Source organism: Pecten maximus, chromosome 14 (genome assembly GCF_902652985.1).
Source record: "Pecten maximus chromosome 14, xPecMax1.1, whole genome shotgun sequence".
Taxonomy (NCBI): Eukaryota; Metazoa; Mollusca; class Bivalvia; order Pectinida; family Pectinidae; genus Pecten; species Pecten maximus.
In genome coordinates, this window is record NC_047028.1 from 7941819 (window position 1) to 7960629 (window position 18811).

Below are 18811 nucleotides of genomic sequence, written 5' to 3' on the forward strand. Positions count from 1 at the left end.
ATCTACTTCCGGTTTACATCAACCAATCAACTATTCGTTTATAAACTTTCCAATGAGGCGATGTAAGGTGAAATATGATTGGCTTATACCAGACCCCGTGGCTCTTGGTAACGTTGACATAAACAATATGGAACCAGAGAGTGTCATGATTTACCGAACTACTGACATGTGAGCGATAATACACAACAAGGAAAGCAGTTGAATAAACGGTTGTAAGTAACACATCATATATATACGTTAGCATACATGGTGTCTCATCACCTGAGTTTACCTAAGTTTATTTCCAGTACAGGATATTATAAATAATCCTCTTCACTGGACTCAAAATCATACAACAGATTGGGGAAATCGACCAACTTCCGTACTGCAGTATATAATGCGGAAACCTGCCTGTTATTATTGATGTGTAGTTTTTTTTTAAATAAAATAACTAAAATCACTTTAAACTTAACTTTAAAAAATCGTCCAAGGCTCATTTAGTCATGAAACATCATACAAATGCTAAATAAAAAATTATTTGCACGTTTCGGTAAACATCTTTTAGTTAGTAAAACATCAATTACCTTATCGTAAGGTAGCTATTGCAAAATTTACTGTTAAAGCAATTTGGTGATATTTAGTAACAAATCCATACTTCAACACAATAGCCTAGTGATTGAGCTTGTAATGGTGGTACATGTGATTAATAGTATTTGATAGCAAAGTAATGGATGCAGGCTAAAAGCCTCCATCATAAATTGCATATCAATTTAATATAATATGGCACTTTGGCATTTAAGAATTGACAATATTATTATTATTATTATTATTGGTACTGAAACAATGCATTTTTGGAATGTTCTTATAAAGCTACCCCTAATGTACAATGTAGTGTGCTTTCTGTCTCTACAACAGATTGTGGTAAACTGTTCCTTGTATCAATGATACTTTAACTGAAAAAGTTTTTTCTTATATCCAGGCGACATTTTTTTATAGATGTTTTCTTGGAGTGGCCCCTGGTCCTGTTTTATTGTCAATTTGGAAATATTCTCTAGTTACTCTGGAATCATATACATGTACATTGTATATGTTGTTGACAATTTTGAAAACGTTGATCATGTCTCTTCTACTCCGGCGGTGCTTTGGTGTTGGTAGATTTAATCTCTCTAAATGTTCCGTATATGACAGATCCATAAAGCCAGGTAGTAGCTTAGCTTAATGCTCTTCTTTGCACGTTCTCAATGAAATTGATGTACATTGTATTTAGCTTTGTAAGGGCTCTAAACACTAGCGGCATATTCTAAATGGGGTCTATAACCAGTGCTTTTAATATTAATCTAAATATTCCTGCATCAAGATCTATCCAAAAATGATCTCCTAATTAGTCCCAACTATACTGTTTTCCTTGTTAACTATAAGATGCATTTAAATTCTTATCTATTGTTACACAAATGTCCTTTTCACTGGTAATATTTTCTAATTGGAGCCGTCCATCTGCCGGTCCTAACATGAAGTATCTTTTTTTTTCTGAAGCTGTTATGGATAATACTTTACATTTGTTGGGATGAAATTTAAGTAGTCACATGTCCAACTACATGTAGTTTAGTAATTTGTCCAAATCATTTTGAAGAATCAAACATCCCCCTTAGTCTTTATCTGCCTGCATGATTTAGTAACATCAGCAGACAGTGTGATTGTTTAGAGGAACAAGGATGTATCTCCAACATGGCGTGCTTAGAAGTAAAGGGTCGTGTCTCAAATTTATCAATTTTCAGATTTTGATAAATTACAATTCCGACTGAGTTTTTCCTATAGAATATGTTCTTTATATCAATGGAAATTGTCTAATTCCTTTAAATCACACAGTATTTATACAGAATTAGACCATTTCAATTGATATAATGTACAAATTCTATAAGAAAATCTCATTCCTAGTTGTAATTTATTAAAATCTAAAAATGGATAAATTTGAGATATGGCCCTTTACTTCTAACCACTCCATGTTGGAGATACGTCCTTGTTCCTCTAAGCAATCGAGTGGTGAAGGGGACTTTGTGGACAAGTAATTTCTTGGAGGTAATTTATATAAAGGTTGAATAAAATTGGACTGAGTAAACACAGTGCTTACAGTACTACACATTGTGACAGATAAAAGGAAAGTTGATTGGAAATCAAACACTAAGCCAGATTGATCAGTCAATTCAGTCAACATACCAAAGGTTTTATAACTTTTAACTTTTTGATCAATTCTGTCCCACCTACAATCAGACTCACTGTTAGTGTCGAATACAAACTATTGTGCCAGTTTATTAAATTGTTTCTTCTCTGTTCCAGGACATTATGTCATCTGATGATATCTATGCTGACCAGGCCAAACATCTGGTTGATGAGGTTATTGATCATGCCATTAAAAGACTAGAGACCAGTCTTTCTCTGAATGACAGAGAAAAAACTTTTGAATCAATTCGTATTTCATCAGAAATCAATTCCAGGCAGTCAACTTTTGTCAAAGATGAAAATTATGAAGTGAAAAATGTGAAATGGTTAACTATTGATGAATTTACTGAAGAAAAGGCAGAACAGAAAATCAATGAATTTATCAAGGTAATTACTGGTACTTATCTTATCTTTAATAATAAATATATGATTCAATGTTAATGTAGTTATCAAATCCAGAACACTGATGTTCTCCTCATAATAAGTCATATTCTATCAATGTATAAAAAAGACATATCTTTCAAGTATATATTACATTGTATGTAATAACAGGATACATGTTTTTGTTTCCAGATCGACTGAAGAAAGTATTTGAAAACTTTGCTATTATAATCTTTTCCCTGTTTGGCTCACCCTCTGAAACTGAAAATTTTACTCTTGAAAAATCCACTCACCTCCTATGCATATCTAAATTCAGAAATTACACATGTATAATTTGATTACATGATATGATTTGTTTTTTCATAGACCTGGCAATATGAGGACAGCTGGCAGTACTGTATAGACTTCCTTGGAGAAGACCCACATGAATTTGACACACGGTACCGATTCCGAGTGCGCTGGAGCATTCCTACACGGAGGAAGCCAATTCCGCGTGCCACAGCATGTGTATACTTCTCATTTGTCGTGTCAAAAATTAAACCAAAAGTAAGTAAATCTGAGTCCCCCTGACTATGATACAGTACATAAAACAGGTTGTCCACTGTTATAGAGCTATATTTAAAACAAATATCTTGCTAAGGAGGCCCAATAGTTGATCTAACAATCAATTACACAATTGTGAAAAGTTACATTATGCATAAGGAATGAATTATCTCTGTCGACTAAACTCAGTTTTATCATTTTATCTCACCTGGTCTGAATTAAGGTTTCAAGCTGCTTCAATTGTATGCCATTACTACACATGATCAATGTACAAGTTCACAGTTTATGTATCTTTCATACAAACAATTTGTTCTGTGATTGGCCAATTTCAAATAAAAACTAAAATTCTAGGTTTTCAATTTGTTATTTTACTGTGTTATAGATGCAAGCATGAATTTATTTATATTTAACTCAGCATTTTAATCTACAATATACAGTTTTGGTCTCCTGTATCATTGTATATAACATACCACATGTAATAAATTGTTATTCTTTCTTTCATTCTAGCATTTTCCTGTTGATGTGTTATTTGTCTTTGAAGGAAACAGACTTGTACACAAGTAAGTTCGTTTAATTAATTCTGTTTTTCCCATACTTCCAGTTAAAGTTAATAACAGTGAAGTTTGACATGTCAACATATATATACACAAAATTTTCAAGGTGTTAATTACAGTTAATAATATACACCTGGTACACCTGGTCCATATCTAGGGTGAGGTAATAATATACTCCTGGTCCATTTAAATTTCCAGGGTTAGTAATAATACACACCTGGTCCATTTCCAGGGTGAGGTACATGTAGTAATATACACCTGTCCATTTCCAGGGTGAGGTAGTAATATACACCTGGTCCATTTCCATGGTTAGTAATAATACACACCTGGTCCATTTCCTGGGTTAGTAATAATATACACCTGGTCCATTTCGAGGTTGAGGTAATAATAAACTCCTGGTCCATTTCCAGGTTGAGGTAATAATATACATCTGGTCCATTTCCAGGGTTAGTAATAATACACACCTGGTCCATTTCCAGGGTTGGTAATAATATACACCTGGTCCATTTCCAGGGTGTGGTAATAATATACACCTGGTCCATTTCCAGGGTGAGGAAGTAATATACACCTGGTCCATTTACAGGGTGAGAAAGTAATATACACCTGGTCCATTTCCAAGGTGAGGTAATAATATACACCTGGTCCATTTCCAGGGTGAGGTACATGTAGTAATATACACCTGTCCATTTCCAGGGTGAGGTAGTAATATACACCTGGTCCATTTCTAGGGTTTAGTAATTATATACACCTGGTCCATTTCCAGGGTGAGGTAGTAACATACACCTGGTCCATTTCCAGGGTTAGTAGTAATATACACCTGGTCCATTTCCTGGGTTAGTAATACTTATACACCTGTTCCATTTCCTGGGTTAGTAATAATATACACCCGTTTCATTTCCTGGGTTAGTAATAATACACACCTGGTCCATTTCCAGGGTGAGGTAGTAATATACACCTGGTCCATTTCCAGGGTTAGTAGTAATATACACCTGGTCCATTTCCTGGGTGAGGTAGTAATATACACCTGGTCCATTTCCTGGGTGAAGTAGTAATATACACCTGGTCCATTTCCTGGGTTAGTAATAATATACACCTGTCCATTTCCAGGGTGTGGTAATAATACACCTGGTCCATTTCCAGGGTGAGGTAGTAATATACACCTGTCTATTTCCAGGGTGAGGTAGTAATATACACCTGTCTATTTCCAGGGTGAGGTAGTAATATACACCTGGTCCATTTCCAGGGTTAGTAATAATACACACCTGTCCATTTTCAGGGTGAGGTAGTAATATACCCCTGGTCCTTTTCCATTGTTAGTAATTATACACACCTGTCCATTTCCAGGGTGAGGTAGTGATATACACCTGGTCTTTTTCCATTATTAGTAATTATACACACCTGGTACATTCCATGTGAGCTCCTGTTGGTACAATGTATTTTGCATAAAATCTGTTAATTTAGAAATATAAAAAAATAATCTCATTTCGTGCTACTATTGGTAATGTAATAAATTTAGTCGTATTATAACTCGCAAATTTGCCAGAAAATGGTTTTGCTATTACAACTAATTCAGAGTTAAAAGGGTTGAATTGCTTGAGTTACTGTGGCTGTAAGGAATGTTAGAAATGTAATTAATATGTTGTTTAATATCTGTTTTTATATTTTACAGGCCTGGGGAGAGTAGATTCCGTGAGAAGTGGCTTAAAGACATTATTGAAAGTAAAGTGATGATGATGCAAATGGTGGAGTTTTAGGAGAGCTGGTAATTCATCTAAAACCAAAACATTACAAACAATCATGTGCAAATTTTAGACAGTGTTGGAGGAATTGGAATGAAATAATACGATCTTGAAAAGTGAAATAGGATCCCCAGATCTTTGAAATTACAGACTTCAGATTTTTGTTGAGTTGTCTTTCTTGACCTATGTTGAGTGTGATATTTCATTACAAGGTTTCCTACCTATATATTTGGTAACTGGAGGAATGGTGATATCATTTAAGCCACTGTGATAATAGGCCATGATGTCATATATTAAAAATGGTCACATGGTAAATAGTTGTTAATATTATCTTAATAAAGAATCATCTAAGTAACCTTTGTCTCTATTTCTTCTATAACGTGGACTGTTATTGCTTCTTCTATAACGTGGACTCTTATTATACCCCCCGCAACGAAGTTAGGGGCGGTATACTGGAATCAGGTTGTCCGTCCGTCCGTCTGTAGACACAACGATGTACCGGCTACTCCTCCTAAACTACTGATCCGATTTCAATGAAACTTAATGACAATAATCCTTATACATTGTAGATGTGCGTAATCTATATCTCGTCGTAATTGTTTGGTTACCATGGTAACCAGGGCACAAAACTTAGTTTTTTGGGGGAGTTTGTGGATGTAACGATGTACCTGCTACTCCTCCTAAACTACTTATCCGATTTCAACGAAACTTCATGACAATAACCCTTATACATTGTAGATGTGCGTAATCTATATAACATTGTAATTTTTTGGTTACCATGGTAACCAGGGCACAAAACTTAGTTTTTTGGTGTACTCCTCTTATGGTTACCATGGTAACCAGGGCACAGAACTTAGTTTTTTCATGACAATAATCCTTATACATTGTAGGTGTGCGTAATCTATATCACGTCGTAATTTTTTGGTTACCATGGTAACAAGGGCACAAAACTTAGTTTTTTGGGCGAGTTTGACGCAACGATGTACCGGCTACTTCTCCTAAACTACTTATCTGATTTCAACGAAACTTCATGACAATAATCCTTATACATTGTAGATGTGCATAATCTATATCACGTCGTAATTTTTTGAATAAATCCCATTCACACTTTACCTTTCTCATAACCTTTTTCGGCATAGCCGTCTAATTTTCTTTTGGCCCCGGATATGACACGACAGGTGGCGTTCTGGTCAAGATGAAGTATGTGATTGGTCAATGTAGCGGTCAATGCAAAATGCAGATATACAGTTAGAAACGAAACAAAGTTAAAGGGACCTCACGGTAAACCAATATTTATTTTGTATTTTTATCATATTATTGGGTATATCTTTAAAAACAATAACCTGAACAATGACCATTCGAATTTGATGATGTATGTACATAAAAACATGAATTATCAATTATTAAAATGTTATCACTCTGAATATGCAAATTTTGTGACATTTACGATTAACGCATGCGCACAACAAACTAAAACACATGGAAACAAAAATGGCTTCCAATGTGAATCGACTGGGGATTGAAAACGATAACAGCTTCCGCAATGAAGAGAATAATAGGAAAATGGGTCAAACACAATCCTAGAATTAAATTTGGGAAGCAGTACAATAGATTGTAACAGTTCAAACATGAAAACAACAGTAATACGGACGCCGCTCGTATTCTGCTTGATTGTTTGATAGTAGGTCATGATAATCTCGGTAATATTTACACAAATACAGTCTGTACCAGTACATCGCTACTGTCACTATACTATATGAACAGTGTTTACACTTATTTACACATAAATATGTGTGCCGTAATATTTACAGAACGTGTTATTTAACATTTAAACCACTGTGTATAATATCGTTATCCAACTAACCCAGATGGAATATAGATATCGCCTTGTAAACTATCGTGTGTTTGTGTTGCCACGATTTCAAAACAGTCACGTAATGATATAAAAATAATTTCCGCGCTAAATTTAGAGGGGGATTCCCAACTAAATCGAGTGGTCAAGCTGGACATAGGGATTGACTGTGAACATTGGAACAGCACAGAAACATAACTGGAAAGGAACAAAACGCGTACATTCAGTGAAAATTGCAACGTTTTTACCGTGATGTCCCTTTTAAATTGAATGCAAGCTGAATAAGTGGATGCATCTATTCAAATGACACATTTGCAGTCTTATTATCACCAAAATGATTCAAACTGATATAATTTTGTTATCCATGCTGAAACTGCGCATTTATTAATTACATCGTAGTTCGTTAATTTATTTCACCAGTAGTTTTACATTATAACCACCAGCATTAAAACTATGCCGTTTATCTTTTTTAAAGATATTTCTTGTTAATTTTTTCTTTGTTATAAATTGACCAATTGAAAAGATTTTCTCATGTGAAATCATTTCATGTCATGTACAACAATTTATTCATAATATAGATAAAAAAAGAATTCGGGTAACCAAGAAAACTGAATACGACTAAGTGAGATTTAACTGTATATCTCGTTTATTGTATAAATGAACACATCACATAGTAACGATGGGGGTTGCAGGAGCGGGGTGTATGAGTTGGCCCTCTGGACGACAGTTCTAGTTGCTTCTTCTATAAACGCAGATTGTTATTGCTTCTTCTAAAACGCAGACTGTTATTGCTTCTTGTATAACGTGGACTGTTATTGCTTCTTGTATAACGTGGACTGTTATTGCTTCTTCTATAACGCGGACTGTTATTACTTCTATAACGTGGACTGTTATTACTTCTATAACGTGAACTGTTATTGCTTCTATAACGTGGACTGTCATTACTTCTATAACGTGGACTGTTATTGCTTCTTCTATAACGTGGACTGTTATTGCTTCTATAACGTGGACTGTTATTGCTTCTTCTATAACGTGGACTGTTATTGCTTCTATAACGTGGACTGTTATTGCTTCTTCTATAACGTGGACTGTTATTGCTTCTATAACGCAGACTGTTATTGCTTCTTCTATAACGTGGACTGTTATTGCTTCTTGTATAACGTGGACTGTTATTGCTTCTTGTATAACGTGGACTGTTATTGCTTCTTCTATAACGCGGACTGTTATTACTTCTATAACGTGGACTGTTATTACTTCTATAACGTGGACTGTTATTACTTCTATAACGTGGACTGTCATTACTTCTATAACGTGGACTGTTATTACTTCTATAACGTGGACTGTTATTACTTCTATAACGTGAATTGTTATTGCTTCTATAACGTGGACTGTTATTGCTTCTATAACGTGGACTGTTATTGCTTCTATAACGTGGACTGTTATTGCTTCTATAACGTGGACTGTTATTGCTTCTTCTATAACGTGGACTGTTATTGCTTCTATAACGTGGACTGTTATTGCTTCTATAGCGTGGACTGTTATTGCTTCTATAACGTGAATTGTTATTGCTTCTATAACGTGGACTGTTATTGCTTCTATAACGTGGACTGTTATTGCTTCTATAACGTGAATTGTTATTGCTTCTATAACGTGGACTGTTATTGCTTCTTCTATAACGTGGACTGTTACTGCTTCTATAACGTGGACTGTTACTGCTTCTTCTATAACGTGGACTGTTATTGCTTCTATAACGTGGACTGTTATTGCTTCTATAACGTGGACTGTTACTGCTTCTATAACGTGGACTGTTATTGCTTCTATAACGTGGACTATTATTGCTTCTATAACGTGGACTGTTATTGCTTCTATAACGTGGACTGTTATTGCTTCTATAACGTGGACTGTTATTGCTTCTTCTATAACGTGGACTGTTATTGCTTCTATAACGTGGACTGTTATTGCTTCTTCTATAACGTGGACTGTTATTGCTTCTATAACGTGGACTGTTATTGCTTCTATAACGTGGACTGTTATTGCTTCTTCTATAACGTGGACTGTTATTGCTTCTATAACGTGGACTGTTATTGCTTCTATAGCGTGGACTGTTATTGCTTCTATAACGTGAATTGTTATTGCTTCTATAACGTGGACTGTTATTGCTTCTTCTATAACGTGGACTGTTATTGCTTCTTCTATAACGTGGACTGTTATTACTTCTATAACGTGGACTGTTATTGCTTCTATAACGTGGACTGTTATTGCTTCTTCTATAACGTGGACTGTTATTGCTTCTATAACGTGAATTGTTATTGCTTCTTCTATAACGTGGACTGTTATTGCTTCTTCTATAACGTGGACTGTTATTACTTCTATAACGTGGACTGTTATTGCTTCTATAACGTGGACTGTTATTGCTTCTTCTATAACGTGGACTGTTATTGCTTCTTCTATAACGTGGACTGTTATTGCTTCTATAACGTGGACTGTTATTGCTTCTTCTATAACGTGGACTGTTATTGCTTCTATAACGTGGACTGTTATTGCTTCTATAACGTGGACTGTTATTGCTTCTATAACGTGGACTGTTATTGCTTCTTGTATATCGTGGACTGTTATTGCTTCTATAACGTGGACTGTTATTGCTTCTTGTATATCGTGGACTGTTATTGCTTCTATAACGTGGACTGTTATTACTTCTTCTATAACGTGGACTGTTATTGCTTCTATAACGTGGACTGTTATTGCTTCTTGTATATCGTGGACTGTTATTACTTCTATAACGTGGACTGTTACTGCTTCTATAACGTGGACTGTTATTGTTGGTTTTACTGTTGTTGCAATGGAAAGACTTCTTTAAGTTTAAACAATATTTGTATTATCATTCAGTACACACATCATAATACAAAACATATATACATATATAGGATTGGAAAACAAGCTAAAAGCTTATACTAATTCCTTTCCTAAAAGGACTTCTTTTGTCAGCATGAAAGAGAAAATATAACTTTACAATTATAACAATAAAATATCTCCGTGAACGCTTAACAGACTGTTACGTTGAAAACAAACACCTGTCATTTCCAATTTCTAGTACTTGGAAAGTCAGTTTTCATATAATTAGAGTGCATGCTAATTATGTGCCTACTTGAGAACATCAGGGTTCCTTTAAAGACAAACTGTTGAACTGTATATCAGGCTTCAGTTAAAACCTACTAAAAGTACAAACAGTTCAACTGACTTTTAAATAATTATAGCAACACAAATTAACAGACACTCTCTTCGCAGGCGATACAAAATACGAAAAAATATATAGGCCTATCTATGATGAGGAAGACAGTAAAATTTCACAGCAAGACATATATCTACAGATCACAGGACTGGTAACTCTGATCAACCAAAAATGCAAAATGATGTATGCAGGACATTCAAATATTTATCAATTTTTAAAACTACACCCACAGGGAAAAAGTACTAGACTTAGTGAACTTAAGAAGACTTAAGATATTGGTGTCACTATCAACGATGGATTATCATTTAATAATCATATATGAGAAAAAGTCAATAAAAAATCCAATAGCGACGTTCTATGGTGAACAATGGAGTGTATTAATTTGGTGAGGTTTAAGTAACCTACACATGTTTGGTTAGACCACACATTGAATACACAAATCAAGTCTGATGATAAACACTTATACTTAGTATAGTTCGAAATGATAGAAAATGTTCAACGTTGAACAACAAAGTACACATTGTACCTGGACTTATCAAGGTATAGGACATTACATACAGATGGCGACATAATAGAGGTTACAAAATATTGTCCGGTAAAGATGATTGTGGATTGAAATGTCAGGCATTTTTAGAAGAAAGGCTCATCAAAACGTGGGCATGACTTCAAGATTATTAATAAAAAAAACTCTGAAGATTAGATGATAGAAATTCGTTTGCACACAGGACTGGCGGCATATGGAACAACCTTCCATCCGCTGTTGTCACTTCAACCACTGTCAGGTAATTTGAACATTAATTACAAAGTACAAACAACATTTTTTTGCGAGAAGAAAAGAGAATGTTTCATCTTTTAAAGTAATATTTCTACTTCAGAGCTGGCTGTCAAAGGATCGTAAAATTTTAAACGTTTAGAATGAAATCCATGCGCGGATCCAAGGAGACAAATTGCCAATGACATCAAAAGTTGATGTTTACACCAATGGAGTTTTTCTTTCTTCCATTATTGTGCCCTTCTCTCCCAGATCTCGTGATCGAGACCATATCCCACCTTCGCAATTGTAAATCTTCAAAGAATTCAATGCACCACACACCAAAACAAATATTTGTGTAAAACGAACAGTAATGTGGAACACATTTTTTCGACACAAAATTTGAGGCCCCGCCAATCGAGAATAAAATAATTGATGCATATTAGCACCGTTAAATATCCAATCCTGTCTTATATCATATTGACATATAATTTTCTGTTCTCTATCACACTGAAAACTCAATTTCGATAACTTCTGTGAGGATACTGATACAATACACAGAAATTATAATATACTACCTTTTATTGTTTTCTCCATTAGTCACATGCTATTGATATTGATAGTCTCGCATAAAGTCACAGCCTAAGAACGCAGGATTTCGCACCATTTCTTTAATTCTGGGTGCTTAGGTGGCCCTATACCCTGACTCTATTCCTTTCTGTCACATTTCCTTTTAACATCAAACCCTGGAATTTCAGAAAAAAAACTTTTGATTTTTTTTTCGACCAAAATGCTGTCACAAAAAATACAATAGGTTCCTTGAAACGTCAGTTATTATTTTGTTGAAATGTGGTCCCCAGTCTCGGAATGCAGGATTTTGCATAATTTCTGAAATCTATGTATTTATGTATCATATAAAACTTTTTTTTTCCAAATAATTAACATGATTTGGATAAGAAATTCTGATAGACCGCAGCCTAATGATACTTATTCTCAAACCAATATGACGAGCAGGCATTTACACCGACAGCCCTCCCCCATGAGTTAGCCAAAGCGGGTTTGAATTTTACCCTAATCTAATTATATCACCAATATTATAGATATACATTTTTGTATGCAGTGGTAAGTACCACAAACTGAGTATCTACCAACTGGTACTGGACACATCAGCTACTTCCCCTCTCCGGGGTAAAAGACCTTGCTGATCTACCCTCATATACATATATACAATGTAAAAACTCTTGATGAAAAAATGGGTAAAATGCGTGACAAACGCATGTAAATAATGTCCTGGTGAAAAAATGCGTGACAGAACATCAAGAACTTATTTCATGACATAACACCAGACAGCTGTTGACCCCTTAAAAACTATCCGTTTCATGAACAAGAGGTTGAAAGGGTCTGTATCAGTCGTTCACCTACTAACTTTCATGAACCTCAAGTATATCAAATTCAACCAGGTATCATAGGATTACTGAACGATACTATTCCTCCAGATTGATTCGTTGTCCAGGGACTGTTTTGTCATTTTCAGTAATGGTGACATTAACATCCGACCTCCAAACTTTTCACTTGAAAAAACAATTACGGTCAAGCACTTCAGACAAGAAAAGCTGAAAAAGAAGTCTGATTCATCCATTTGAACTGTGGAATTGTGTGGTAATAATGATCCGAGTGAAGAGTTCTGTCCTAGGGATGTCAAATTACTGAGAGGAAACAAATGTTCTATTAATAGTAACAACTACATTTACCTTTGACCTTTCACCTTAAAAACAGCCCCTAACAATTTTTGTCCATAAGGAAGCACTGTGTGATGCCTGATTTTATTCATTTCAAGGAAACTTTAGTTGTTCCTGACAGTTTCTATGTGAAGATTGAGTTTGATCGGTTCACTTGAACGTGCATTATTGTGAGGCAATTGTGATCCAGATATGATTTTTCTATTTATAGTAACAGTGGTATTAACTTTCTTAATTACACATACAACATGTTTAACGCTTCCATATGCGTTAAATGATGACTTTTTGGACCAATAACTTTACAGTATGAAAAAGAGACACAATAGACATGGATCACTCATCAGGTGCTTAATTATACACACGTGCTTAATTATACACACGTGCTTGATTATACACACGTGCTCAATTATACACACGTGCTTAATTCTCAATGGTTTACGTTTTATACACACGTGCTCAATTATACACACGTGCTTAATTCTCAATGGTTTACGTTTCATACACACGTGCTTAATTCTCAGTGGTTTACGTTTTAGATCCCTCCTTGATAAGATATTGCGTGTTTCAATCCGAAATTTCTCCTGAACAATCCTTTTTCCGTATAGTGGGACTTTATTTAAACATATTTTATTGCCTTTTCTTAGCATGGGGATTGGGCATAAGATATACAACGTACTCAAAGCCCTATAGAAGAACTTTAATGACTATTTCTATTCCTTATTTAATGACCATATCCCTGCTCCAAGGGGTACACTTATACATCTCTGTACCTATCAACTTTAATCAAAATCCACGTAGCCAACCTGAGCTAGTAATGATTTTAAGATTTGTACCAGACGAGTGATTAATGCTTCAGACAGCAGTATTTCCTGTTTATATGTATATTATTTATATTCCTGTTCTGGTAATAATTTACCCGATTTCATACATGTATATATGTCTGGTCTGGTCTGGTCTGGTCTGGTATTACTTTACCTTATTTTATAGATAAGTCTGTTCTGGTTTTTCTGTATCTTATTTTATATATTTCTGCTGTTCTGCTATTACTTTACCTTATTTTATATATAGCTCTGGTCTGGTCTGGTATTACTTTACCTTATTTTATAAATAGGTCTGTTCTGGTTTTTCTGTATCTTATTTTATATATAGCTCTGTTCTGGTATTACTTTACCTTATTTTATATATACATGTAGTTTTTTTCTGGTATTACTTTACCTTATTTTATATATAGCTCTGGTCTGGTTTTACTTCACTTTATTTTATATATAGCTCTGGTCTGGTCTGGTTTTACTTTACCTTATTTTATATATAATTTCGTTACCTTATTTTATATATAGCTCTGGTGTAGTTTTACTTTACCTTATTTTACATATAGGTCTGATCTGGTATTTCGTTACCTTATTTTATATATAATTTCTTTACCTTATTTTATATATAGTTCTCTTCTTGTATTTACCTAGTATTTTACCAATGATTACACGTGTCCAGTTAAGTCATTCATTTGTTAAAAGAGGCTTTTGAACCCAAAATGTTCAAGGTTTTTCATAGAAGAAGTAGGCGTCCAAAAGACAAAATCTGGTATGATAACGTGTCTGTCGGATATAATACCATTGGAACTTTTACGGTGACAAATAGGGAACAATCCTGTTTGTCACGTAGATATACAAACCAGTCTACGGCCTACAGCTGTCCATATCTTAGACAAGAAGCAATTTGCAGGCAGACACATAATGGATGATCAAGTGATAAAGGTTAACATGTCGGTCGCCATCATGGAAAGTCTGAGACTCTCGACCTTCCCAACTTCATCACTTGAACCTCTTAAGAAAAGTCTAAGACACAGAGTAAACACGAGGACAACAATGTCAAATGGACAATACAGATTTCATGCCGTTGTCAGATTCACAATTCAGCGAGCTATTGAATGAATTTGATTCTTGCGGAGAGGATCGAACTTTATTTTAATTCAAGCAATACAGAAATGGTAAAAAGTTGTCCTGAAGGCAATATGAAAACCCCCTATCCTCAAGATCACATAGCCGTGTCAAACAAAACGATAAACATAAATGGTCTTTTGTAGAATCACCCGTGTACTCGTGGATGAATTTAATGAATTTTCCATTCTAAATGCAAGCAATCAATAAACGTGGGAATGTCACCGTCAATTTTAATCTTAAATAGTAAATTGGCTATGTATTTATATACATCCCGGTACTTTAATTTCAATGAAGTACTACAATACCATGGTTGTGATTTTATGCTACTGCATCAGTAGCTAATTAACTTCTTGTATCTTCAGTTCAGAATTCATGTAAGTATTGATGTCAATTTTTTTTCAGTTCATTGGGGTATGAAAAAAAGTATGAATCCGCGTAATGTTTGAAAACAAGTTTTTTTTTCATACCCCTATGAAAATAAACGCTTATAAGTAATTTTTGAAATATATTTTCAAAATAAAAACATGTTTTATGTACAATTTAACTGATCTTATAAGGAATTCTTTTTCACAAATCAATACGCAACGTCAATGGCCGTATTTTGAGGGCACATTTTTTGCGCTATTTTCAGCCTTTTTGTCAAAGAGGTATATTTACAATCTGAGTGTTGATTCTTTATATGAATATACCAAGTGAAAACAACAAACATTTGACCATGAAAACAGTATGAAAACATCGTTTCACGTGCTGATTTTCCACACATTACATCAGAAAAATATTAATACGTTTGAAAAATAGTCCCCGTTTCATTTCCGTAAATTATGTTTTCTTTGTCATCTATTCACATAAAATAAATCTAATTTAACACGAATTATTCTATTCGATGTTATTTCATGTCTTTTTGTTTTGAATAACAAGCAAAACAAACAAATAAATAAACGACTGGAAACTGCGGAGCGGAAGGACACGGTAAACGATGGTGCATTGGCGAGATCACCGGCTGTTCCATTAATTTAGCATCTTTTCGTATATAGTTATCAAAAGTTAAACATTTCAAAATGAATCTGTTCTTTATATTTTTAATCTAAATCACTCTAATAACAAGAGGAACCTACAAATGAAATTTGAGAAAGATGCCTTCAGTATTTTCTGAGAAATAGCGATAACAAACTTCAATTGTCAAAATTCAAGATGGCTGCCTGTCGGCCATGTTGTTTTCCGATCGGTCTCAAAATGCAATATGCATAACTAGGCACCGAGGGAAACCTACATATGAAATTTGAGAAAGATCCCTTCAGCACTTTCTGAGAAATAGTGATAACAAACTTCAATTGTCAAAATCCAAGATGGCTGCCTGTCGGCCATGTTGTTTTCTGATTGGTCTCAAAATGCAACATGCATAACTAGGCACCAAGAGGAACCTACATATGAAATTTGAGAAAGATCCCCTCAGCACTTTCTGTGAAATAGCGATAACAATCTTCAATTGTCAAAATCCAAGATGGCTGCCTGTCGGCCATGTAGTTTTCCGATCTGTGTCAAAATGAAATATGCATAACTAAGCACCAAGAGGAACCTACATGTGAAATTTGAGAAAGATCCCTTCAGTGCTTTCTGTGAAATAGCGATAACAAACTTCAATTGTCAAAATCAAAGATGGCTGCCTGTCGGCCATGTTGTTTTCCCATTAGTCTTAAAATGCAATATGCATAACTAGGCACCGAGGGGAACCTACATATGAAATTTGAGAACGATCCCTTCAGTACTTTCTGAGAAATAGCGATAACAAAATTCAATTGTCAAAATCCAAGATGGCTGCCTGTCGGCCATATTGTTTTCTGATTGGTCTCAAAATGCAATATGCATAACGAGGCACCAAGAGGAACTTACATATGAAATTTGAGAAAGATCCCTTTAGTGCTTTCTGAGAAATAGCGATAACAATCTTCAATTGTCAAAATCCAAGATGGCTGCCTGTCGGCCATGTTGTTTTCCAATCGGTCTCAAAATGCAATAGGCATAACTAGGCACCGAGGGAAACCTACATATGAAATTTGAGAAAGATCCCTTCAGCACTTTCTGAGAAATAGCGATAACAAACTTCAATTTTCAAAATCCAAGATGGCTGCCTGTCGGCCATGTTGTTTTCCGATCGGTCTCAAAATGCAATATGCATAACTAGGCACCAAGAGGAACCTACATATGAAATTTGAGAAAGATCCCCTCAGCACTTTCTGAGAAATAGCGATAACAATCTTCAATTGTCAAAATCCAAGATGGCTGCCTGTCGGCCATGTTGTTTTCCGATCTGTGTCAAAATGCAATATGCATAACTCAGCACCAAGAGGAACCTACATGTGAAATTTGAGAAAGATCCCTTCAGTGCTTTCTGTGAAATAGCGATAACAAACTTCAATTGTCAAAATCAAAGATGGCTGCCTGTCGGCCATGTTGTTTTCTCATTAGTCTCAAAATGCAATATGCATAACTAGGCACCGAGGGAAACCTACATATGAAATTTGAGAACGATCCCTTCAGTACTTTATGAGAAATAGCGATAACAAAATTCAATTGTCAAAATCCAAGATGGCTGCCTGTCGGCCATATTGTTTTCTGATTGGTCTCAAAATGCAATATGCATAACGAGGCACCAAGAGGAACTTACATATGAAATTTGAGAAAGATCCCTTCAGCACTTTCTGAGAAATAGCGATAACAAACTTCAATTTTCAAAATCCAAGATGGCTGCCTGTCGGCCATGTTGTTTTCCGATCGGTCTCAAAATGCAATATGCATAACTAGGCACCAAGAGGAACCTACATATGAAATTTGAGAAAGATCCCTTCAGCACTTTCTGTGAAATAACGATAACAATTTTCAATTGTCAAAATCCAAGATGGCTGCCTGTCGGCCATGTTGTTTTCCCATTAGTCTCAAAATGCAATATGCATAACTAGGCACCGAGGGGAACCTACATATGAAATTTGAGAACGATCCCTTCAGTACTTTCTGAGAAATAGCGATAACAAAATTCAATTGTCAAAATCCAAGATGGCTGCCTGTCGGCCATGTTGTTTTCTGATTGGTCTCAAAATGCAATATGCATAACGAGGCACCAAGAGGAACTTACATATGAAATTTGAGAAAGATCCCTTCAGTGCTTTCTGAGAAATAGCGATAACAAACTTCAATTGTCAAAATCAAAGATGGCTGCCTGTCGGCCATGTTGTTTTCCAATCGGTCTCAAAATGCAATATGCATAACTAGGCACCGAGGGAAACCTACATATGAAAATTGAGAAAGATCCCTTCAGCACTTTCTGAGAAATAGCGATAACAAACTTCAATTGTCAAAATCCAAGATGGCTGCCTGTCGGCCATGTTGTTTTCCGATTGGTCTCAAAATGCAATATGCATAACTAGGCACTAAGAGGAACCTACATATGAAATTTAAGAAAGATCCCTTCAGCACTTTCTGAGAAATAGCGATAACAATTTTCAATTGTCAAAATCCAAGATGGCTGCCTGTCGGCCATGTTGTTTTCCGATCTGTGTCAAAATGCAATATGCATAACTCAGCACCAAGAGGAACCTACATGTGAAATTTGAGAAAGATCCCTTCAGTGCTTTCTTGGAAATAGCGATAACAAACTTCAATTGTCAAAATCAAAGATGGCTGCCTGTCGGCCATGTTGTTTTCCCATTAGTCTCAAAATGCAATATGCATAACTAGGCACCGAGGGGAACCTACATATGAAATTTGAGAAAGATCCCTTCTGTACTTTCTGAGAAATAGCGATAACAAACTTCAATTGTCAAAATCCAAGATGGCTGCCTGTCGGCCATGTTGTTTTCCGATTGGTCTCAAAATGCAATATGCATAACTAGGCA

The 18811-nt window shown here is 35.2% G+C and overlaps 1 protein-coding gene across 1 annotated transcript; it reads left to right on the forward strand.

The window, feature by feature from the left end:
- Nucleotides 1-67: 67 nt before the first annotated feature.
- Nucleotides 68-5769, forward strand: LOC117342109 (A-kinase anchor protein 14-like). Its single transcript, XM_033904109.1, has 5 exons — nt 68-212; nt 2314-2583; nt 2944-3123; nt 3628-3680; nt 5344-5769. The coding sequence occupies exons 2-5, from the start codon at nt 2320-2322 to the stop codon at nt 5426-5428; spliced, it is 582 nt and encodes a 193-aa protein (XP_033760000.1). The 5' UTR covers nt 68-212; nt 2314-2319; the 3' UTR covers nt 5429-5769.
- The last annotated feature ends 13042 nt before the right edge of the window (nt 5770-18811 follow it).

Excerpts from the sequence above, each read along its gene's own strand:
- LOC117342109 (XM_033904109.1), top strand. The coding sequence starts at position 2,320 with ATGTCATCTGATGATATCTATGCTGACCAGGCCAAACATCTGGTTGAT. Across the intron at positions 2,584-2,943 it reads AAATCAATGAATTTATCAAG|ACCTGGCAATATGAGGACAG; the intron begins GTAATTACTGGT and ends GTTTTTTCATAG. Across the intron at positions 3,681-5,343 it reads GGAAACAGACTTGTACACAA|GCCTGGGGAGAGTAGATTCC; the intron begins GTAAGTTCGTTT and ends TATATTTTACAG.